The 25,202-nt window shown below is 25.2% G+C and overlaps 1 protein-coding gene across 1 annotated transcript; it reads left to right on the forward strand.

Moving 5' to 3' along the window:
* The first annotated feature begins 1,692 nt into the window (after positions 1-1,692).
* Positions 1,693-21,649, forward strand: LOC145831579 (phospholipid scramblase 2-like). The gene is made up of 9 exons (XM_082938879.1): positions 1,693-1,758; positions 2,524-2,712; positions 3,005-3,132; positions 3,816-3,858; positions 5,212-5,308; positions 7,529-7,652; positions 10,980-11,138; positions 19,844-20,002; positions 20,825-21,649. The coding sequence occupies exons 1-9, from the start codon at positions 1,746-1,748 to the stop codon at positions 20,885-20,887; spliced, it is 975 nt and encodes a 324-aa protein (XP_082795005.1). The 5' UTR covers positions 1,693-1,745; the 3' UTR covers positions 20,888-21,649.
* The last annotated feature ends 3,553 nt before the right edge of the window (positions 21,650-25,202 follow it).

Below are 25,202 nucleotides of genomic sequence, written 5' to 3' on the forward strand. Positions count from 1 at the left end.
AAAACCTTTTTTTTGATGTTTAGTATTCTTTGTACTGTAAAAATTTTGTATTATACATGTTGTAGTAATTGTGCTAACATTTTAGTTTTATGTTTAGTTATATTATTTATCTTCTAGAAGACTTAAAACTTGTTTAATGTAGTTAAAAAACACCTGTTAAACATTTAAGGAGAAATTTAAAAGCTATAGAGTTCATAGGTAGTACAAGTAATTAAATGTCAGCCTTTCCACAGTTTAATTAAAATAAAGTAATTACAACATATTTTCTAAATAAATATTTAAAAACAACTATAGTTGACAAATGCATTATAAACAGAAATATTAAAAATGGCTTGAAGAAAATTTTGAGTACAATCTAAATCTATGTGTGTTTCTTATATATATATATATATTGTCGCACAAATTATTATAATTTGTTTACAAAGATGTATTAATTAGAAACTTGTTTAAGATATTCAAGAAAGTTACTGTAGATTATACTATTTTAAAAAGATAAATAAGTAGTTTTGATTAATAATTAAATAAGTGTTTTACTTAATATCAGTAAGTGTGCTCTTTTCATATTTTAACACATCTTAGTACATGAATACTTTGTTTACTAAAAAAAGCATTATCATTTTACTATTTAAAAATTTTGTGTAGTATTTGTATAAAAACATAATTTTACACATTTTGTTGTACTGTGTACTTAAATTACAACTGATTTAATGATTTTAGGAAATACATCATTATAAAAACAATTAATAACATAAGTAAGAATACATAAGAAGTAAAAATATTTTAAGAAAACCATTAGTTGGTATTGGTTCTATAAGTAAATATTTTGAAATGTTAAGTTTTAGAAAAATGTTGTTAACAAGTTTGCTAAAACTGTACTTTTTCAGTTTAAAACAACATACAAGAGTAGTTCATTTAAAAGTGCATTTATTACATTCATAATTTTTATGATCCAGCAGTTTTCTCAATTACTAAATAAAAATCAGTTTGTATGATTACAAGAGTATGTTTTAGCATTGGACTTCATAAAAACTCATAAAAACTTAATAAAAAATAGATTTCTTAAGTTATGTATTTAATTTTTAGTTTGTTTTAATATGAACTAGTTGAGCAAAACTAAATAATTAAAGTTTGACTAAGTTTAAATAATTTAATTGTGCTAAAATTGGTTTGAGGAAATCACTCAATTATTTAATTCTAAACAAATTTACTCAACTATGTAATCACTTTGTTGATAAACTGAGTCATCATTTGTACATTCTGCTTCTGTAGTGTATGTTTGTTTTGTAAAGTAAGGTATTTGTTTTATATTTTTTTACAATTATTTATTTTGTCAAGTACAAATTTGTTGGTATTTATGTCTGTTGTGTCTGGTCAAAGCCACAAATCTTTGAACCAGTGTTCTACAGTTCCAATATCTGGATCCCCCCTGATCTGGAAATAACTTACTAACTTTTTTTTTAACCTGGTTGGATTCAGATCTTGGGAAGTTTTGACTGGATATGGCAATTAAATCAGACAGAACACTTTTTTTGAGCTGGAATTCTAATAAAAAAAATTGTTTGAACTTTTTTGTTTTAATTAATTGTGTAAATGTTATAGTTAAGTTTTTAAATCTGAAGGAAAACTAATATATTTGAAAGTTGAGTAGTTAGTAAAAAAATAATATTAAATTTTAAACACTTAACAATTTTCAGTGTATTTAACTACATTTAGGTAGAATAAACTTACTTGTATCTGGAGCAAGAATGGCTGAAAAACGTAAGTTTTTGATTTATGAAATTTTTTGTTGTTATATATATATTTTTTTGTTTCATAAAAACTTCTAAACTAGTGTAAGAAAATCCAAAGTTTAAATAAAATACATACTAAAGCAATATTTGGTAGAATTTTTAAAGTAAAAAAAAAAAACATAACATGTTATTTAAGTAAAAAAATAATGGATAGGTTAAGCTTTTTTTTTGTATGTATCAACTAGTAAAATAAATTAGTGCAAATAGTTTATATAAATATACATTTTATAATCAAAAAACTTAAGTTACTTTTTGTGTATGTTTTCTAATGAATTAAAACTTACTTTTAAATTTGAATTATTTTAAGTTTACAAGTGTATAAAAAAAATTAAAATGATACATTTTAAAATCCTCCAAAAAAAAAACCCACCTATTTAACCAGCTGGCATTTAAATGTTCATGTTAAAAGGGTTGCCGTATACTCAGAATAACTCAGTACATTTTTTTTTGGCTCAAAGAATGATAACTCTGTATTAGCTTTATAGTGATATAGAAGCAACACTATTTCAATGTTTTAAAAATGAAATATTCTATATAACATACATCAGGACTTGAAGGTTAAAAGTATATAAGCAAAATTTGAATGTGACGTTTTAAAATCCATCAAAACTAAAAATTAAAATACTTTCCTCCTAATTAACCAGCTAGCATTTAGATGTTCATATTGACTTGATAATGTCATTAAAGCAAAGTAATTTTGAATTTTTTATAATTACTATACAAAAAATTATAGCACCACCGCCTCAAGCTGGGGCACCACCTCCAATGCAACCTGCTGCTGGGGCGCCACCCGCTGGTTACTACCCGCCACCACAACAACCGGGGTATTACCCTCCCCCACAACAGGCTGGTGCGTACCCACCACCGCCACCAGGAGGCGCTTATCCTCCGCCGCAAGGGGCATACCCACCACCGCAACAAGGTTTTGAAATTAAGAAAAATTATATAAATAACTTTTTACATTAAAGATATTGAAATTATAAAAGTTTAATAAGTTGAGTTGTTACTAACAGAAAATATCTCACTTTTGTTGTTTAAGATAATATTAAGGTTATTACTTAGTATAATGAGTTGTGGTGATTGATTTTAAGGTCTGTGTTTTGTTACTACAATTTTGATATTTTTACTTTCTATTTCAGTAAATTTGTAATAGTTTCCAATAACTGAGAATTGTTTACACAATAATAGTTTGAAACAATCAATTATGTTTCCAGGTTACCCGCAGCCTCAACCTGGTTACCAACCAGCCCCGGGTTACGCGCCTGCCCCTCAACAAGCCCAGTGGATGCCGGCCCCGACAACCATACCCGGTTGTCCACCTGGTCTTGAGTACCTCACTCAGGTAGCCAACTTGTTGCTAGAATACACTTAAGGACACTTATTTACTTATCTTATGTTCTTTAAGTTTTTTGAAGAGTTTTGTATATATATATATATATATATATATATACATATATCTTATCTGTTTACATCTTATTTTCAGTTGTTTGTTGGGTGTATGAATGTTTATACATAAACCTCTCAAAATATCATATGATACTGATAAAAAATTAAAGTTATTTATTTGCTATTCCATTTTATTAACTTCTAAAATTAGGATACAATTGCTTTACATCATTTTGTCAAAAGTACATAGATTAAGATGTTTAGACATAGGATATAGATTAAACTTTTTATATTAAGCCATTTTAACTTTAGTTGTTAAATACAAAGTTTTAATAATTTAAAACAGTCTTTAACAAATCTATTTACAAGTTGATTTCTTTTTATAGTATCAATATTAAGGGGATTATTTCTTTTATTTAAATTGACTTCACTTTGTAAGTTTTTATCCAAACTATAAAATTGCTAAAGATAGAAACATTTTTGAAATACAAAGTAAAAACAAACATTGATTTTTACAACCATATTTAAATAAATCATTTTATGTAAAAAAATAAGTGCTTTAAAAAAATAATAGGCTATTTTATTTAAAAACTTGTTTAATTCAAACAACTGTTAAAATTAATGTTTTTTTTTTTTCAGATTGATCAGCTCTTGGTGCAGCAAAAAGTTGAACTTTTGGAAGGTAACATTTTTTTTTAAATTATATTTTCTTTACTTTAATAAACCATTAACAATTTCAGATAAAAAATACATTCGTTTACACCTCTATTTATGCATTAATTAATTTTTTAACTTATTAAAAGTATATTAATTAAAAAATTACATTAAAACAACTATATTTTTTATAAATACTTAGCACATTGCCTTTTATAGAATACACTTTAACTCTATAAAAAGTCTTTTTTATTAGTGTTTTACTAGTGTTTTTTTTTCTTCTAACAGATTAGCTCCTTAAGAATAAATTTGTAAAAATTACATGTCAAAGTAGACTTTTTTTTGATCAGCTACAATCAAACACAGTAGTAGTTTATAAACCTAATATCAAACATCAGTTTTACAACTCCTTCAATTTAAAAGTTTCAATTTGAAATTAAGAAAATATGTAACATTTTAACAGTTTTATTTATAATTCTTTATACCAGATACTGATGTCTTAGATGTTTTGAGTTCCAAAGTAAGGCAAAGTTTATGTAACCTAGGTGAAATTAAATGAATTATTTACTAAGTTTTAGAAGTTTGCCAACTGTTGAGAATTGATATAGATGAAGCTTAGTATGTAAAAGTGTCAAGTCTGCTGTAAAATTTTTTTGTACGTTTATCAAATTCTGTAAAACTATTATATTTAAAAGCATCAAGGCAACAACTATTTTTACTCTTATACAATTCAATGGAAGATTTTCAATTTATTAGTTTATTATTATAAAAAATACTTAACCTAGTTGTTAGTTAAACTACAGTGTATAAACAGCATGTAAAAATAATAATCATGTGGACAGTTACAGCTATATTAGTGCTTTTATGACAACAAAGTTATAATTAAGAAACTAACTTACTAATTAGTATTCCTAGCTTATAAAGTTAAGCTAACTAATGTTAGTTTATAAAGTAGCTTTACTTGTATATGACTCAGGCCAAGTTTTGATGACTCACATCAATAGCTGTCAATGAAAAATGTTTCTTACATAAAAGTTAATTTGATATATTTTTTATTAAAACTTTTACTTTGTTAAAAGTACTAAATTAAAAACGATGATTATTTGATATTTTATTTTTAAGATTATAATATTATTGTTGTAGTGATAAAATTAATGCATTTTAACAATTAAGCTACACATGGGATAAAAATACGTCAAAGTCTTACTTTTTTGATAAATTAAATAAGATTTTGACGCATTTACGAACGCACATTTTTAATTTTTAAACAAAATTTTAGATTACTATGTAATGCAATAAGAATAAGCAAATAGTTTCCTTTAATTCGTTAAATCCATGATTAATTAAATTTTAAAAACACCGACCAACTCACAATTCGCAGCTTTTACGGGTTTCGAAACTGCCAACAAGTACCAGATAAAGAACTCTCTCGGTCAGAACGTTTACTTCGCTGTTGAAGACACTGACTGCTGCACGAGGTATGTTTGCCTTTTTTAACGAAACTTTCAATTAAAATAACGAACTACATTAAGTTAAACATAAGATGTAACTTTAAAAGGCGTTAAATCCTGGAGATCCTGATAAGCTAAGCTTATCGGAATATATACCACAGATGTTCTTGTGCTAAAACTTTATTTCAACTAACGGCGTTTCACTGCTCTCAAATAAATTTAAGAACAGATCTACGAAGTCTATAAAATATTAACACACATTAGAAAAAAGCAGAAAAGGCATGTATAATTATGTATAGTGTTTATGTAGGTAGTAACTATAAATGAACTTTATGGTTTAAAAACAAAGTTTTGGATAAAAACATAAAATTATAAAATGGTCTACACAAAATACAAAATTAATGAAAGTAGGCACTAACCTCAAAAAGCTCTGAGAATAGGCAAGTTTTTAAAATGAAAATTAAATTGAGTTGTGCAGAAATGTTACGTCATAATAAATTTAACAAATTGGTCAATAATTTATAGAGCTTAAAAACATGAAGTATTAAACTTGCAAGTGTATGTGATTGTAATGTGAGTGTTGCGAAATAAATTAGTACAAAAGTAGACAGAGTTATTTAAAGTAGAATCGTCGGTTGTGGGGACAAATATTCGATAAATCTTGCCGCTTATTCAGAAGTAGGTCTTTATCTTCTGCTGCAATTACTGCTCTTTCTGTATTGCAAGTTGGGCAAATTCTACTTACTCCGTTGGATGCATGTTTGATTTTTGAAACAATACTCCACTCCATGTTCGGCCTTTTACCGTACCTGTGAAAAAATCTCCAGACATAATCCGATAAACGCGTGCTTTGTTTTTTATTTATATTTTTAAAAGTATGTTTATGGTTAGCATATCTATCCTTGAAACTACCTTCTGTACTTCCGATAAAAATTTTATCTTGGCCCTTACTTTCAACTTTAACTTTATAAATTACATTTTAATTAAACAATTACCTTTTAATGGGCAGTTATCTTTATTTAATTTATGGTTAAGTTAAACATAGATATTTTGTGCTTAGTAATATTTACTTCACTTCATACTAAGTGAGCTGGGTTGCCAAAAATCCTGGAAAAACCTGGAGTTTGACAACTTATGATAAAGAAACCTGAAATTTGAGAAAAAAAAATACTTTTGTTGAGTTTTGTTAACTATTAAATAAAATGATAATTCTGTAAAATTAATGTTTCTTTGTCTTGCAAAACTAAGTTTATTTTTTTGCTATAAAGAAGTGAACGTTTAATCAGTATTAAAGTAATTTATGATATTTTCTAGTTGAATAATATTTTTTCTTTAAAACACGGTTAAGTTGTAAATGTCTTTTAAAACAAAAATAATAAAATTAAAAAAAAACATTTTGTTACTGAAAAAATATGATTCTCAAGTTTTAAAAATGAAATTGTAAATGGTTTTATAAAAACAGTTTTAAAGGTACTAGTTTTAGTTTAATAAAATAAAATAACTTATATAATTTATTCATTTAGCTGTCAACTTCAATTGCTCAAGAATTACAATGATTCGTTTTTAAGTAAATAGTTTAAACTTTTAAAAAAATCATATATTTTATCAGAATTATAAATCTACTTTTGAAGTTTACAAGTTATTTTCAAATATAGTTTAGTAGATTATTATTTATTAAGAACAAGTCTACAAAGTAGTATACATATTCTTACTTTTTTCAAATGTTTTACAATAAAATTTGTATAAAATTAAAATATTAACTGAATGCTATGAAGATCAACATGAAGTAACGATCTCCCTAAAAACTGTTTAGTTTTGTTATAACTAGCTTTATTTTAACTTGTTATTTAATTTTTCTTAAACTTCGGTACAAATATTCAGTTAAAATATTCGTTGCTATATCTTTGAAGAACAAAAACATGTAATCACAGGTTTTATTCAATATGATTTTCTTCTCTGTTTCGAATGTAGTACAACAATAATTATATTAAACTTTAGTTAATGGTATAAAATATTAAATTTTGTAACAACATCCTTAAAAACAATCAAGTTTTGTGTGACTAGCTTTATATGAAACATGTTATGTTATTTACTTTATCCAGGTTAAATATGTGTACTGATGTAATGTACATTCCTCATTTCATATGTGTATTCAGCTTCTTTCGAATTTTTACAAAAATATGTTGCACGTAATTTTTTAAATCTCACCGCAACACAACTAGCAAATAACCAATCAAACGTTCGCAGGCAGTGCTGCGGGCCAATCAGAGCGTTCGACATGAAGATACTGGACAACAACCAGCAGGAAGTCATTCATCTGGAACGGCCTTTCAGGTGCACCTCGTGCTGGTTCCCGTGCTGCTTGCAGGAGGTTCGTTGCATTGCGTGTTATAATAAAATACAATTATGTAAGTTTATACTTATTACAAAAGGTGTCTGTTTGCAAGAGGTTGATTTTTTACAACTAATGCAAGTTTTATAATGTTACTTGTTAGACTCTTTCAAATGTAATAAGTTTGTTTGGGTGGTAAAGTCCTAAACTGTTTTTCATAATCTCACCCCTTTTTAAAACTCCATGCCCTTATTACAAACCCTAGAAATTCTAGTTTATACTAGCACCTTACAGGCCAATATTTTAAAATCGATTTATTTTGTCTAAAACTAAGTATACTCCCATGCTTGCTAAAATTTTTTAAAAACAGGCGATGTTTAGTATATTATTTTTGTGTAAGAACAAACTTTTAATTTTTCAAAATAATGTAACAGTAACATAGACTTAAGAAATACTTACATACGGTAGTATGTACTAGCGTAAAGTTTATAATGCAGCTGTTAGTATATTTTAACTTAATTGACATCTGAAAGTTAACTATGCCCACCAAAATTTGAATACCAATAATATTTGAACCATCACTTTAAACGTTTTAATTACTTTTATTATATTTAGTTGTAAAAGAAATTAAATTTTTACTTACAACTATTGGGTTGATAGTTTAAAATGTATTTTGATGAAGTTTATTTTTTTTTCAAGCTAGTGCAAAAAAAAAAACAATTTATTAATCACATGTGATTTTAGTGAAATTATATTTTAAACAGTCAATATTTTTACATGGTATTATTTTTAGAAATAATTAAGCTATCCTTTGATCAAAACCAAATTAGCTTTATTTTAACATTAGCTATTTCATGCGAATTTTATTAAGCGTCTTAAAGTGATACCAACCCATTTTATATTGATTTAATTTTGAAAGAAGTGATGTTTTAAGTTACACAATCCAAAATCAATATGCTGGCCTAATAAAGTTAAGTGCAAGTATGAATTTATAGATTTCTGGGCTTTTAAGTTTTCCGTAAAAAAGTTATTTATCAAAAGTTTTGTTTTTATATCATTAAAGATAAAACTAGTCCAATGAGAGCTTTTGTAGAAGCTTCTCTAAAAGCTTCGTAAATAATATGTGCTGGATTTTCTTTTTACAAAATCATGCTTTATAAAATAGCATTTTATTAAAACTGTGTTGATAAAGTAGAACTTATTTTGTTATCAATTGAAGTTCTCAGTATGTTAATTCTTAATGTTTTATAATAAGTTGAAACAAATTTATTTTATAACATTTAAAATTTAGAACTTTTTTTATTATAAGTCGAACTGTTTCAATGATACTTTGAACATCGTAAACTGTTCAAACAATTTATTTATTTATTTAGCTTTTATTGTTGATTTTATGTGCTGTTTTAACAATGTTTTGTCAACTTGTTTTTAACTGCGACTTTCTACCAAATAAGTGCCAACTTTTGTGTTCTTTTTTCTGAGTAAAATACATAAATGTAAAGGTGTTTTAAGTATTAGTTCAACGGTATTTTATGACAAGAACAGTTTGACAGCCTTGGGCAATTGTACGATTTTAAATGCATAATAGATAAATTATTTACATCAAAAAATTTTCATTGTGAAATTTGGGGAGTAAATTCTCTTGTGTTTACAGTTTCCTGTATTTCCTTGTTTTGTTTACTGTTGTGTTCAGTTTTTTCTTGTTGTAAAAGTTTAAAAAAACATTAATTTTATGTCCGCATATGAAAACAATAGGATATTTTATTATTTATTAAACAAAATATTTAGAAATTGAATGAATTTAAATTTACTTAAATTGATAACAAGTCTATAAAAACATTATACTTATCTTTTGAGTCAATAATTTTACAGTATTAAGATTTTTCTAACTTAACAATTGTAAAATTTTCAATGTGTGTACTAAGGGTAATACTTTTCACAAACAATACAATAGGCGTGGCTGACGATATATATTTTAAAATAATAAAGTTTGCACTTAGCAACTGTTCACAAACAATACATAGTTTCTAGAATTTAAAACGAAATTTAGATATTAAACTTTTTGTTGATTTTGAAATTGTTGCAAATTGCATTTTGACACACAAAATCGGAATAAATCAATCATTTTAGTACATTTCTTGACTAGAAGTTTTATGAAATAAAAGTTTTACTTTTTTACTATTTTTATGTCATATAAAACTGTTAGCTGGTTTCCAATAATGTCTTTTCATTTTCTTTAACTAAACTGACCATGTTGGTTATGCACGATCACTTTTTTTAATCAAAAACTAGGCTAACAACAAGTTTTTTAATAAATGTTTGAAAAATACATGTGTGAAAAATACATGCGTGAAAATTTAATCAAAAGTACAATGAAAAGTTTAAGCGGCTTTTCTAGCTTTGTGATTATAGCACTACCTACGCATTTGCTTTCAGTTTTTTTGCTTTTATTTACCGTTATAAAGTACTTTTTTGAGTAAATTTTATAAACTTTATTTACCTGGTTTTAAAATACAGTTTATGAAAATTTAAAATTCTTCAATTTTTTGTTTATATTTTCAATTAAGTTATTACATTTACAATATATATATTTACAATATAATTGTTTAAGCACAGTAATAGAGTTAGGTTTTTTAAACCTAGAATTAGGTAGTTTTTAGAATATCTCAAAGTAGATACAACTACTTCACAACTAAAGACTGCTGTTTCTAAAACATAAAAATAATTGTAAATTTTGCTTTCATACAATTACTAATTATATTCATACACTCACAACTAATATCATAGGTTCTTGCGACCTTCTTCAAATCACTAAAGCCACTAGACCAATTAAAAAGATATTTTTAAACGTTCATCTTCTTTTCTGCATGACTCCTTTAGAAATTATTTTAAAAATTAACAACCAATGCATAAAAATGAAGAACAGTAATAAACAACAACTTTAATAAAAATAAATGAAACGGAGTGTTACGCGATCTCTTGCTTGAAACAAAAAATTGATTCATAAACATTAAACGTTTCGCTAATATTGATAGAAACCACAAACAAACTGTAAATTACAAGTATTAGTTTTTCATACAATTTTTAATAAAAAGATAAAATTATTTATATCATTACGCCATTCTAGAAATTTGGTTTGCCAGTATAACTCACACAAACTGTGAAACACAAAGCTTTACCAATCAACAACTAAGGCAGAAAAATAAAGAACAGTAACAAACAGCAACTTAAATTAATATTAAGGATACGAAATGTTACGTATACGAAAAATTCCTTTTGCTGGAAACTACAAATTGGTGCACAAGCATTAATCATTTCGCTAAAATAAATCACAAATAAACTGTAAATTACAATAATCTTCAAATACAGATGGAGATCTCCTCGCCGCCGGGCAACAAGATCGGCAAGATCAAGCAGAAATGGGACCCGTTCTTTCCCAAGTTCGAAATAGAGGACGACGACGACCACACCATACTCAAGATTGACGGACCGTTCTGCACGTGCGGATTCGGTGATGTCGAGTTCAAGGTTTGAACAGTGTTTGTTTAGTTGGTGAAAACATGAGTATTTTGAAATATATATGATCATTTAAAAATTGTCGAACTTGAAGCTTAATATATTTCAATAATAAGTGGAGTTCAGAGTTTGAGTTCAAGGTTTTGTTGTTATAAAAGATAAATTAAGAAGTATTTGACGTTCAAATTGATGAGAAGTTCAAGGTTTGATTTGTTTGATATATAAAAGCACGAGTATTTCAAATTGTGTTGTTTAAAATTCATCAAAGTTGTAAATTGATATATTAAAAATGCGTTACATTGTAAGGTTTTGGTTTGTGAGATTGTCGTGTAAACAGAGAAACCATTTTACTCTGGCATTATGTTTTATGACATTTGTCACGTTGTTTTTATGTTTTCTGGTTAAATGAACGCATTCTGGTATGATGAAACATTATTCTGTTAGCAACACGATTTGGTGGTGATAAATTTGATTTTTTTGGTTTTATATGTTGGTTTGTAGAGACATAGCGGAAAAAAGTTAACAAAAAACTTTAAATGTATAAAAATTTATGAAAAATATGTATTTCTTGTAATTTGTTGTTTACAAATTAAATTCTCGTGTATATGTTTTAGTTTTGTATATTACATATATATTTTATAAAAGTTTGAATGTAATTTGTAACCTAAATTTACTCAAGTATAAGTTTACGCTGAGCTTATGTCAGAGTTATTTTTTGTAGATTGTATTAAGAATGCTACTAATGCGAGTCAAGTAAAAAATCCATTACAACTTACAAAGAACCTTGTTTCAGAAAATTAAACACATTTCATGCTGTTATGGGAACTGCTAAGTAAATCCAAATTTTTTTGATATCAGCATTGACTACCCTTAGTTTTTGTTGTAATAGATAATATGATTGTTAAAGTTAGTTCAAAATATTTGCCTTAATTTATATAGCTACGGACTTAGTGCTAAGCATTCCAATACCAACTCTACTGAACTAAGTTATGTAAGAAGAAAGGTAAACCTAAGTTTCAGCTAAATAAAAGAGATCAAAGTAAATATAAAAATAAGTTAATTTTCCAAGTTATCAGTATGTATTAAGTTTTTAAGTTTTGTCAAAATAGTTAGAACAGTGTACATATTTTTCTTTACTAAAAAGTTTTTTAAAATTTGTTTGCATTTTTTTGGTTTAAAACTTAAAATACTTGTTTTTATTTTTGATGTATTTGTAATAAAAGGTATTGAACGAGATAATTGAAGTTAAAAATATTTATAGTTGTTTTGAAAACAATTATCATGTGTATAGAATTTTTAATTAGTTTTTAAAAAAACATAAAATAAATAAAAAAATCTGTAAAGGAAACTTTTGTTGTAAAATTATAATATCTGACCACTTAGTTTATAATTTAAATACTTGATAAAATTGCAACGTATTACAAGGAACTAAATGTAAACATTTAAATATAGAATTATTTAAATAGAAATGTCAAGGAAGTAAAGTTTATATTTTTTAAAGTCAAATTAAAACAATGAATTTGAAAGTTTACTAACTTAATATTTTGTTGTATTTAGTAAATTAAAATGTTTAAGTATGTATTATGTGCCTAAATAATTAAAAAAAAAACAAGTCAAAAGTTAAACTTTGATAATAAATAAAACAGTCTTCTATTGTGGTTAAAAATATTCGATATCCAATTTTCATGTGTCATTATAATTCTACTTCAAAATATATCATGAATTTGTGGTACATACATACTTTTGGTGGATTAAAAAGTATTAACTGTCGTTCAAGCATTTTTGAAAGCATTATTTGCTCACATAACGTAACATTGTTTTTTACATAAATACTTTGTATTGTTGTACTGACTAATTCAATTGCGTATAAGTATGATTTGCTTTTACTATACAACTTGTTATGTTATTTTAATGAAGTTGTTTTAAAAAATTTATAAATTTTAAACAAGTTTTAAAACCTTTCATCACAGGTAGTTAAGTTTTATTTAAGTTTAAGCTATAAAGGTAAAAGAATGTTAGTTTTGTTATGTATAAATTCTTTAAAACAAATTATAAGTCAACCTATTTCATTATTACGCATAATGATCAAGCAGAAAACTACTGTTTGTAATAATTAGTAGATACTACAAATTCCAATTAAACAATGTACACAATTTTCATTTACCACATAATTACTCAAGCAGCAAATTGCCACGCCTTAACTACTTTGATTTTAAATAGTTTTAGTTTCCAAATGTAGGTTATCAATCAGTTTTGAATGTACACCTTAAATTTTTTTTTTAAAGTATTATCGGGCTGTTTTTTGACATATTGATTTATTAATTATAATAAAAAGATACATTTAATACTGTGTGATATTATTTATTTTGGTATAGTAACATATATTCATGATTTTTATTAGTTGCTTCTGTTTATCATTCGAAATAGCTAACCAAATTATTCAAACAATAGATTAGCATATTATTTAAGAGAAATAATTAACACATAAAACATTTATTTTGATTAGTTTTAAAACAAAAGGTTTAGAATTTAGCAGACACTTTTTTTTTTCTATTAAACTAAATGCTTACAAATCTTTTTGATAAATAATTTAAAACTAGCACATAAATAAATTTTTGATATAATGGTTTATCAGGTATGCGCATTAAATACAAAATATTTTATTAAATCTACTAAAATTACTTAGTAATTTTTTTTAATAATAGAAGCGTTGTTAGAAGCTTATGCTATCATAATGACTCACACATTCACGTATTTGTTAAGCATGGTTTTTATAAAAAGTTGTTTGTTAAAAGTGTTGTTAGTTTATAATAAAAACTTGTTTTGCATTGTAAATTTTTTCCATACTATGCTTGTTTCTAATTTTAGTCTTTTATCTAAACAAAAAAATAACTATATTAAATGTTTTTTATAAAAATATTTGGTTTAAAATATTTTATGAGTACTAGTACGTGCTAAAGTGACACTTTTGTCTTCAATTATTTTTTAATGATAAGTATTTGGACATGGGAGTCAAAAGATTTTTTCATATAAATTCAAATAAGATATTATATTTTCTATAATAACTTTTTCTTACAAACATATAGACGAAGATTTTTATATCGCCGATTTTCAATAATACTAACCAATTCACAAAAAAGTATATCTTCTTCATTTTTGTACTGAGGAAACCAAATTTATAGGAAGTTTTCTTGCATTACGAGAAAAATTTCTGTTATTAAAATTAAAAAATTATACAAATTAAAAATTTGTGTCAAAAAAAAACCTTGTATATTTTATTAAACAAAAAGTACTCAAATTATATATAATTCTTGCAAAAGGATTGTTCACTACTAAATTATGATTAACTGAGTAAATTTGAGAAAGACTGCTTAAAAACTGTGGTAGTAGATACATTTTTAATGAAGTAGTCCTTTTTTTTACCTTTTTTCACTTCGCCTTTCATTATATAAGGACTATTGAACTATTCGACTTTGTCTTCTTATATCTCAAAAAATAGTTTTCAGCATAAAATACGTTGAAATGCAACTGTTAGCTAAAGTAAAAGTCTTTAAAATAAGATCAAAATGTTAAAAAAGTGCTTTAAACTTCCCTATACCCTTAATTTACACTTTCCCAAGCTTGTATGATGTTTTTAATTTGTACCAAAAACGTAAACTCTATAAATTAGTTTATGTTGAGTTAAAATATATATATGTACTTTAAATGTATTTTATTAACTTGTACAACCGCATGAAAATTTGTTTAACAAATGCTTGTTTAAAATAACTAAAAATTTCAGTTTTTTGTATTTTTAAACAGAAAAATTCACTTTTTTGTAAAAATAAAAGGAATTTAGATTTTTGCATTGAGAGTATATCAGTCTACTTATTCTATTATGTGTACATGTCTCATTTACATGTGTTCGAGTAGATAATCAATTTTTCGCTGTAGGCCACAATATTCTTTAAAAACATATCGTCAATGAAAAGCATAGATTTTGTGATGAAATAGTTGTGGTAGGCATGTATTAGCTTGATTGGTTAATTTAATACTACAATTTTATTTTTTCTGAATTGTCCGGTTTAAAATAAGGAGTTTTCTAGGTTATTTCAATTCAGCTAGTTGATAAAAAGTATGGCTTTTGTTGCAATAGCTGTAATAAATTTTCCTAAAACTATGAAGAGAAATTTGAAATCCTCAATGTTTTTTATTTTTACTAACTCCTTAGTTTATTTTAGTATACCTAATAATTTTTTACATTTAAAATTTTTCAATAAGCAATTTTTGGGCTTGCATTTTTGTGGGTAAAAAGTTTATTTATTTTCAAATTTTTCATAGTTCTAAATCGTTTTATGTTATCAAAAGAAAACAACCATCAAACTTTAATTTGATTATCGTGTCAATTTACAGTATGCTTGCACGGAGTCATGATCAAAAATAGATATTGAAGCATATTTAGTTTTATATAAATGTTGCATTACTTATATTAAATAATTAAAAATTAAAAGCAAATACTCAAAACTCAAATGTAGTTTTTCTTCGTGTCAGGGTTGCCTGGAAACCTGGAAAAACCTGGAATTTGTCAATTTAGGATTAAAAACCTGGAGTTTAAGGAATTTTGAAAAAACAACTTGGAAAACCTGAAATTTTGAAAAATCACTAAAAAATCCTGGAATTTTTAACAACTTAACATGTTCAGTAGTAAAATTTAGATTTGACACAAAAAAACTTATCATAAAGATAAAAAAAATTGTCATCATCAAATTTTTTTTTATTAAAAAACATATTTAAAGTAGCTTCACAGTATTTACAATATCTTTTCAATGTTTTTTATATTATTTAATACAGTTTCTTACCTTAAACTTTACTTTAAACTATAAACAGACCCAAAGTTTTTTACTTTTAAAAACCTAAAGGAAACTTTGTTCAGTAGTAAAATTTAGACTTGACACAAAAAACTTATCATAAAGATAAAAAAAATTGTCATCATAAAATTTTTTTTATTAAAAAACACATTTAAAGTAGCTTCACAGTATTTACAATATCTTTTCAATGTTTTTTATAATATTTAATACAGTTTCTTACCTTAAACTTTACTTTAAACTATAAACAGACCCAAAGTTTTTTACTTTTAAAAACCTAAAGGAAATTTTGAAACCTTGGAGAAAATTTTCCAAAAACATCTGGCAACCCTGTCATGTTGATTAAAAGTCAGATATTTTCTTTTTAATTTGAAAATAACCTAATAAATAATTATATACAAAATACTAAGTTTATATAAACTTCCTAATCAGTAAAAAGTGAATTAGTTTAATATTGTAAACTTATCAGTTAATATTAAGTTCATCATGCTAGATATGTATTAAATAATTATATTTTTAAATTAAGTTACTTATAATACTTTAGTAAAAAGTTTTCTTATATAAGTGGATGTTTTGTAAATGTATCAATCTAAATTCACCTCAATTTGTTGTACTCATACACAGTCAAATTCAAATTGATCACTAAAATGGTAACTGAAAACTAAATTTTGAGTCGGTCAAAAAGTAAATTTGCCAATATTTAGTTATTTAGTCTCAACTTTTAGTTTTTATGGTTTTATGTTTTTTGTTGAAAACAGAAACAAAAACAGGTTTTTTATAGAAGAACATACTGGTAATTAATAATATAATTTATTTTAGTTATGCCAGTCTTTTTTTTTACTTTTTAAAGTTAGTTAATTTAAAAAAGTATTTAAATTCCAAAACTTAATATACTTAAAAAAGATTGCAAAAACTGATTTTTTTTTTCAGCTGTTAAAAATTCCAAAATAATTAATTATTGATAAACGGTTTCCTTATTTGCTTTAACACGCTAACACCGTGAGCTAATATTTGTTTTTAGTTTTTATTTATTTTTTTGTTAGTTTTTAAGTAATAAACAGTTGTTTTTTTTATAAAACTTACAATTTTAAACATAATATTTATTTGTTTTTACACATTTTTCTGCTTATTGCGTGAATTTTTTCAATTGGAAATAATAATTAATGGTTATTTTTTTTAACTAAATAAAACTTAGAAATTACTGTAAATTTAAAGTTTTTTTTTTATTTTACTTATTGATTTTTGATACTTATATAGTAAATATGATTTAAAAAACAAAAAATGCGTAAGTATTTATTTAAATTTTAAATGTTTTTTATCTGTGGAAATATAACTTATAATTAGATAGCTAAAAATTTTTTATTGACAATTGATTAGTTACTTACTTGAATGTTTTAATTTTACGATGTAACTTTTTTCTGTAAAATAATCAGCATTTAGTTAAAATGTATTGTCACAGTTTTTTTTTTTTAGATTTTGTAACAAAAACTAAAATTTCGTGTTAGTTAAAATGGTAGATGTTTTCTTATATATATTAAGAAGCGAAAAACATATTAAAACATGTAATGAAATGCAGTAAATTGTTACTTGTATTGGCTGATTCTTGACACAAAATAAAGTAAGAAACGATTAAGATTAAGATCATAATTATTAGGAAAGTTTTTTTGTGTTATGTAACTCTATTACTTAAAAAACTTATTTTTAATTTACAAAAGTTTGTAGTTTTGTTAATCGATTTATAAACTGTTTATTGTATAATTAAGTAGTAAGGAAGTAAGAAAATTGTTTGTATGCAAATATAAATTATCTTTGTGTTTAGTTTATAAGTTTTTTGGTAGTAATTGTAGTAATCAATGATGTAGACAGTATGTTTATTATTATCTTTTTTAAATAACTACTTATATCAGTAGTATTAAGTGCTATTAGCCTAAACACAATTTATTTTCATTTTAATTCTATTTCCATTATTGATTTGCATTGAACAAATATTTGTCTCAAGCAACACTTGAACACTTCAAGTTTGGGAATGTATTGTGACGTCACAATAGTTCCATTGTTAATCGTTAACATATTTTTGATTGAAAACTCCCTTGTACTGGCTACCACTGCAACTTAACAGTAACCAGAAATTTTTTTTTGAACAAAATCAAACAAAGTTGCTTGTTTAAACTTCACGTCAAGCATTTTCTCTCCTTACAAAAACAAACTGTTATGTTAATGTTGTTTTTATTTGAATTGGCAACATAAATAGAATTTCGGATTTTACTAAAACTTTCATTGTTGTAAAATTGCGTTCATACAAGCAGAATACTAAACATTATCACTTTTTAAAAAAAACATTAAGTTATTTGCTATAAAACTAGGTTTTGGTTAGTTGAATTTTAATTGACTTTAATAAGCTAAAACAACAACAATATACAAAATAGTCGTATAATATTTGAAACACGATTTTTTATAAAGTTTATAAATTTAAAATAGTGATCATTTTTTAGTGTTAAATGATAGTTAAGATTTATTAAACTTTGAAAATTGGTTACTACAATTTATTGTTCTGTATAACTATCTAACTGACCAACTAAAACAAAGACTTTTATTTGTCAATTACTTTCATTTTTTCAAGTTGTTTGAGTTAGATAAAAATTAAAGACATGAAGTGAAAAAATAAAACAAATTTGTAATTTATTCGTAGTTAAAGAAAAGAAACACGTTTTCTATCTATATATCTTATTTATATTTATTCTAAAAAATCCCATCAAATATTTTTTATATAACGTAATAATATAAATTGGATGGTTTGTTGTAGTTTTACACAAAAGTTAAAGTGAAGTTTTGTATTTAGTAGCTTCACATTTAAGATTTAAGTATGAGTTGTGTAAATTTTACATCAATACTTAAGAAATATGTTTTTATAAAATGTTAAAAATAGAATACAAAAAGTAATAAAAGTTTAATCTTTTGTAAATACCCAAGTATTTAAACCAATAACAACAGTGTGTGCAAGAATTCTTATAAAAAAGTGTATCAAAAGTTTGTGCTCAAACCATTGTGCCCATATAAAATATCATCATTTTCACACAACTATAAAAAAGTTACATTTTTATTTTTTATCACCTAAAAAGCTCTTAGTAAGACGACAGGGGGATAAAAGAGTTAAACAAGCAAATATTTTATATGACTTATACACGTAAACAACACACTTATTCTTAGTAATGTTGAACAGAAATGTATTATTACAAAAAATGTATTTTTTTTACTCTTAGTAATGTTGAACAGAGATATATTGTTTACCACTAAAAAGACTCTTAATAGGAATTAACGTTAAGATATAAATAAATAATATGAGTTTAACACGTGAACAAAATTCTAAGTGAAATTTTAATAACCAAATAAGCTAAAAGCTTAATTAATCAAAGCAAGTATTAAGCTACAAAGAAAAAAAAAATTTCGTTTATCTTAAACTAAATAACATATTATAAAAATGCGTGTACAAAGTGTATTACTTAGCAGGCCATTACAGGGTTGCCACTTTTCCTGGAAACCTTGAAAAACCTGAAGTTTTGAACAATTTTAACATGTTAAGTTGTAAAATTTCGATTTGACTCTAAGAATCTATCATATAAACAAACTTTTTTTTACATCATCAAAAGTATTTCTATTAAAAACACATTTAAAATAGTATTAAAGCATCTTTTCAATGTTTTAATATTATTCAACACAATTTCTTACCTTAAACTTAACTTTAAACTAAAAATAGACCCGAAAATGTGTACTTTTGAAAATCTGGAAGAAATTTGAAAAACCTTGAAAAACTTTTGAAAAAATGAGTGGCAACCTTGCCGTTAGCAAAGTTGTCTGATAGAAAATAAATTTCAGGTTCTAAGCAAGGACGACAAGGAGATAGGGAAGATAAGCAAACAGTGGAGCGGTCTGGCGAAGGAAATGTTCACCGACGCCGACAACTTCGGCATCCAGTTTCCCATGGACCTCGATGTCAAGGCCAAGGCTTGTCTCCTCGGCGCTTGCTTGCTCATCGTTAGTTTGATTTAAATAATGTGTTGTGGTTATGTTAGTATGTTTTAATATATTAGTTGTTTTAAATAATGTATTGTGGTTATGTTAGAATGTTTTATTTTACATGTGCATAAATTTTACAAAAAAAATATTTATTTGATGTAGAGTTCAATTTCGAGTTGGTTGGTCTGCTGAAAGAGTATTTTAAATTTTGTATGACGATACTTGGTTAATTTTAATGATTTTTTTTGTTTTTTAATGATTTTTAGTTGGTCTGTAAATTTTTTACTGGTTGTTTATTTGGTTAATTAAAAGTTAAACTTTCTACATCTTGTTAACCTTAATTTGTTTTCTTTAGAAAAGTTGAAATGAGTTTGTGGTATTTTAAATTTACAATTGTTTTTCAAAAAGACTTAAAAATCACTTGGGAAAAAGTATAATTTAAATAACAACTAAAAAGTTGCTTCTGAACGTTTAAATACCTCTCGTTAAGTTAAGTGAGTTTTACTCGTTTAGCAACTGCAAAAATTTTTTTTTGTGAAAATTTTAGTTATTTGCTTGACAACTGAGTTAATAAATAAAATAAAAAGTTTAAAATTTTTAGTTTTGAATTTAATATTTTCACAAAATTTCTCTTATTAAGTTAAATTAGTTTGATTAGTTAAAAGTTTTTAAACAGAAACTGCAAATAAAAATTTCAGTAATACATTTATTATTTCCTTAACAATCGAATTTATTAAAATGTTAAATGTTGTTTCATCAAATAAAAGTCATTTTAGTTTTGATTTTAATAGTTTTATAAAATTTGGTTATTTTTTTTTACAAAGTTTTTGTTTTTTACAGGATTTCATGTTTTTCGAGGAAACGAACAACCAGAACAACCAGCAAAACACCATGTTCGGTTAAAATGGTTAACAACCATTAAACAACCAGTACCATTTAGTAATGGTTCCAACCAGTACCATTTAGTAATGGTTCCAACCAGTACCATTTAGTAATGGTTCCAACCAGTACTGTTTAGTAATGGTTCCAACCAGTATTATTTAGTAATGGTTCCAACCAGTACCATTTAGTAATGGTTTCAACCAGTACCATTTAGTAATGGTTCCAACCAGTACCATTTAGTAATGGTTCCAACCAGTACCATTTAGTAATGGTTCCAACCAGTACCATTTAGTAATGGTTCCAACCAGTACCATTTAGTAATGGTTCCAACCAGTACCATTTAGTAATGGTTTCAACCAGTACCATTTAGTAATGGTTCCAACCAGTACCATTTAGTAATGGTTCCAACCAGTATTATTTAGTAATGGTTCCAAACCATTTATCACACTTCTCTTATCACTACATTATAAGTTTCCATTCTTTCAATACTTGACTGCAGAAAGAAAGCACAAAACATTTCTAAACTTTCAAATATATAGACATCTTTCACCACTTGTACATATTATACAGAACACACATGTTACCACAAGCACCAAATATTTGATCGTGTTGATTTTGTTTCGAATATCAGTTTCTGTTGAAGTGCTTTATCATGATTGCAGTACTAACTAAATTATTTTACGTTTTGCTCTGAAGTTAAATGAGTTGATTGCTTGAATTTTCGTTTTGCAGATCAAATTACGACAGTTTTTCTCGATGTTACTGAATAAATCTTTCTAATGATTTCGTGTTGTTAAAGTTTTTAAACATAGTACTTTGTAGTAATAAGTAAATTGACTAGTTTTAAAATACTAACTTGATATTAAATGCTTTGTTTAGTTTTTAATTAAGGTAAATTAGGAACGGGTATAATATGCACTAAGCCATTTTTGCACGAGGCGTCACTCTTGCATGAGAATAAAAAATATAAAACGAAATAAAGTTGGAAAAAAAAAGGTACTGAGCGAAGGTAAAAATTAGGGTTAACAGCGATACTAAAATTAAATATACCTAACAAAATTTATTATATAAAATAAAAAATAAATTATATAAAACAAAATGTAAAACATGACAAGCAAAAAAAGATTAATTAGTAAAAAAGTTACTGACCGAGGGTAAGGGTTAGGGCTAATAGTGAAAGTAAAAATTAAAATAGTAAAAAGAGAAAAAAGTTACCGACCGAGGGTTGGGGGTTAAAGTGATAGTTAAAAATCAAGTTAACAAAAAAAAATCAACCTGTGCAAAAGTGACGCCGTGAAAAAGTGTCATCGTGCGTATTAGACTCCTACACAGGTAAATTGACACTAATATGGAAACCTTGGATCTAAGCTGAATAAGTTAACTGCAATAAGAATTTAATAGTCTAACGCTTGCGCTAGACTCATATCATAGCTTTGTAATAAAGATCTATGTACTGAAGATTTTTGAATCTTTATAATACAACTGTAAAAGTCTAATATAAAAACTTGTGTTAAAATATATTCTAGTTACCTAATCGACAAGAATGTATAACTTGAATGAACTAAAAACAGCTTACTTGAAGATTTCAACAAAGCAATAGGTAAATAATTGATTAAGTAGTTTAGTAAATCTTACTGCACCAGATATAAAAAGTTCAATTTAAGCATGATATGTTAGAGATAAGTTGACATGATGAAACATTTCAAAATAAAGAAAACAGTAACAAAACAGTTATTAAGAATTAATTTTAATTAAAGCTATATAAACATTAAATTTTATTAAGATCAAGTAAACTAAATTCTAATACAAGATAAATTTCGTTCAGATTAATCAATTAAGATAAGTTATTTTATAAATACTGATTAAAACAATCTAAAAAACAACAAAACTTTACTTATTAGGTAATAAACGATCGACTTAAAAATAAACGGCTTAGAAATGATCAGGTTAGAAATGATCGGGTTAAAAATTATCAGGTTAGAAATGAACGGGTTAGAAATGATAATAAAACGTATTTTACTTGTTTTTAATTTCATTGTTTGTATCTCTGTCAATCTTAAACACAGAGTAAACTATTTTATTTTCGGAATCGACTGATTTGAAGCTTTAATTTCATGGAATTTTATTGCTGTTGATGTGGTAACGTCTACTAAAACTCAGTCTTAATATTAAAGTTTGATTTGTTTAGTTTCTTAAGTTAAAATTTTCAGTAACAATTTGTTTTTAATTTAATTGTTTAAATGCCATTTTCCATGACTGTCACATATCTTTTTTTAGATTTATTTAAGCACTGACGAGGTCTTTGACCGAAACTTAGTTTGCAAAATAAATTTTCGAAAGAATAAATATATTACGTCTCCTCCAGCAGTTGAGATCTCTCTATTTGTTTTTTTTTTAACCAAAACATATAATATTGAATAATATACTTAAGTTTTAATAAAATACTAACTTTCTTAAACACTTTATAACCTAAACTTAATGTTTTTTTTATCTTACTTACAAACTAACTATCTATAATAACTGAGCTTGGAAAACATTCTTGGGACACTTTTATACAGTTTTTATACTATCAACCACTTTTTCATATTTTAAAAGTATTAACATTTGAAAATATTTTTTTGCGTCTAAGTTTTATCGTTTTCAGTTTTATAAAAAAGTAGTAGTTATTTAACTAAATAAAACTAATACCTATTTTTTATAGAAAAGCTAAAACAAATTCTTTAACATAATTAATGGTCAAATACTTAAATAAAATACATTATTAGTAATTAGTTAGTTATGTTCATGGTTGCCACATTAAAAGCAAAAAATGTCTGAGTTATATCAAAGCAGCTTAAATTTATTAAAATTAAAAAATTTAAAAATCTGTTTCTAATCTAGGTTAAATACCTAACTAAAATATCATCATTAAAGAAATACACAATATTTAAAAAGACAAAAAAAAAAAAAACATTAGTGAGCTACACTACAGATATAAAACTACTCTGAGATTTCGAAGATTTATTCAAAAAGTTTAAAATAGATGCTTAACAGACACCTGGGTTGTTAAAATTATCTTGAATAGGTTTAAAATAGTCTGAGTTTTTCAAATTTTTAAACTAGCCTGTGTGTTTGGCAACGCTATTTAAGATAAAATTCAGAAAATAAAGAAATAACAAAGTTGATTAACAGTAAGTTAAAAAGATTGCTAAAAAGATCATTATAAGTCAGCTTAAATGGACAATTAAGTTACTTTAATATTTTTAACAAAAATATAAAATTCTATTAAGCTATTAATAAAGTATAAAAAAATTATTAAGCATTATATCAATCTTTATCTGCAGTAAAAATATTGCATTTAAAAAGAAAAAATGTGAAATATAAGGCTAGCTACAAGAATTTTAAACATTAATTATGAGTTTTCGGAGAAAAAAAAGTCGCTTAAGTCAGTTCCAACAAAGCACATGATTATTTTCAGTAACTATTTACTTATCAGTAAAATTTTTTAAGGCAAATTATAAAGTAGCAAAATTAACTATTAAAAAGAAGTTACACTTTAAAATGTTAAACTTTTAAAAAAATCTTGTGTTGACTGTAGCAAAATACTTTTGTTATTTCTTTAATGACAACCAGAAGTTGTGTTTAGGAAATGTCTTAAGATTATAAAGCCGCATAAAACAAATAAAGACTTAAATAATTCTGTTAAGATGAGAGAACTGATACAATAAAATTTTTCATTTAATTTTAGATTATACTAAAATACCTACGTTCTACTAAAGGTGTTTTTACAAACTTTAATATTTTAGAAAGTTTTCTAGGTTTAGTTCAATGCAAAGCACAACAATAGACAAAGATGTTTTAAAAGCAAAGGTGCGATGCACCAATGTACAGTTTTTAAAAGCACAATTTTTTGCTTCTATTATCAGTATAAAATAAACATAAATAACATAACAAAATTTAAAAATACTGTTAAGTTACTTTAAATGTGTTTTTTAATAAAAAAATATTTGTATGGTAGATTTTATGTTTCAAAACGAAATTTCACTACTTTACATGTATAAAACGTTTAAAATTCAAAGTTTTTTCAAAAAATTCTCAAATTCAATGTATTTCTAGATATTTTAAAGACTAAATTGTCTAATTCAAAGCTTTTCCGGGTTTCAAGTTTTTTAGCGACACTGATTGTTCAAACTTATGTGTATACAATTAATTAATTAATATTTCAAATAATATCACCCGCAAGATTTTAAGTTTAACATATATTATAATGAAAACGAACACTGTAGATCGAACAAAACATACACCATTAGTTTAATTTGCCACTCTTATAAGCAAAAAAGCCAGCTTAAATGACAAA

Source organism: Thalia democratica, chromosome 3 (assembly GCF_965202585.1).
Source record: "Thalia democratica chromosome 3, ktThaDemo2.hap1.1, whole genome shotgun sequence".
In the NCBI taxonomy this organism is placed as follows: Eukaryota; Metazoa; Chordata; class Thaliacea; order Salpida; family Salpidae; genus Thalia; species Thalia democratica.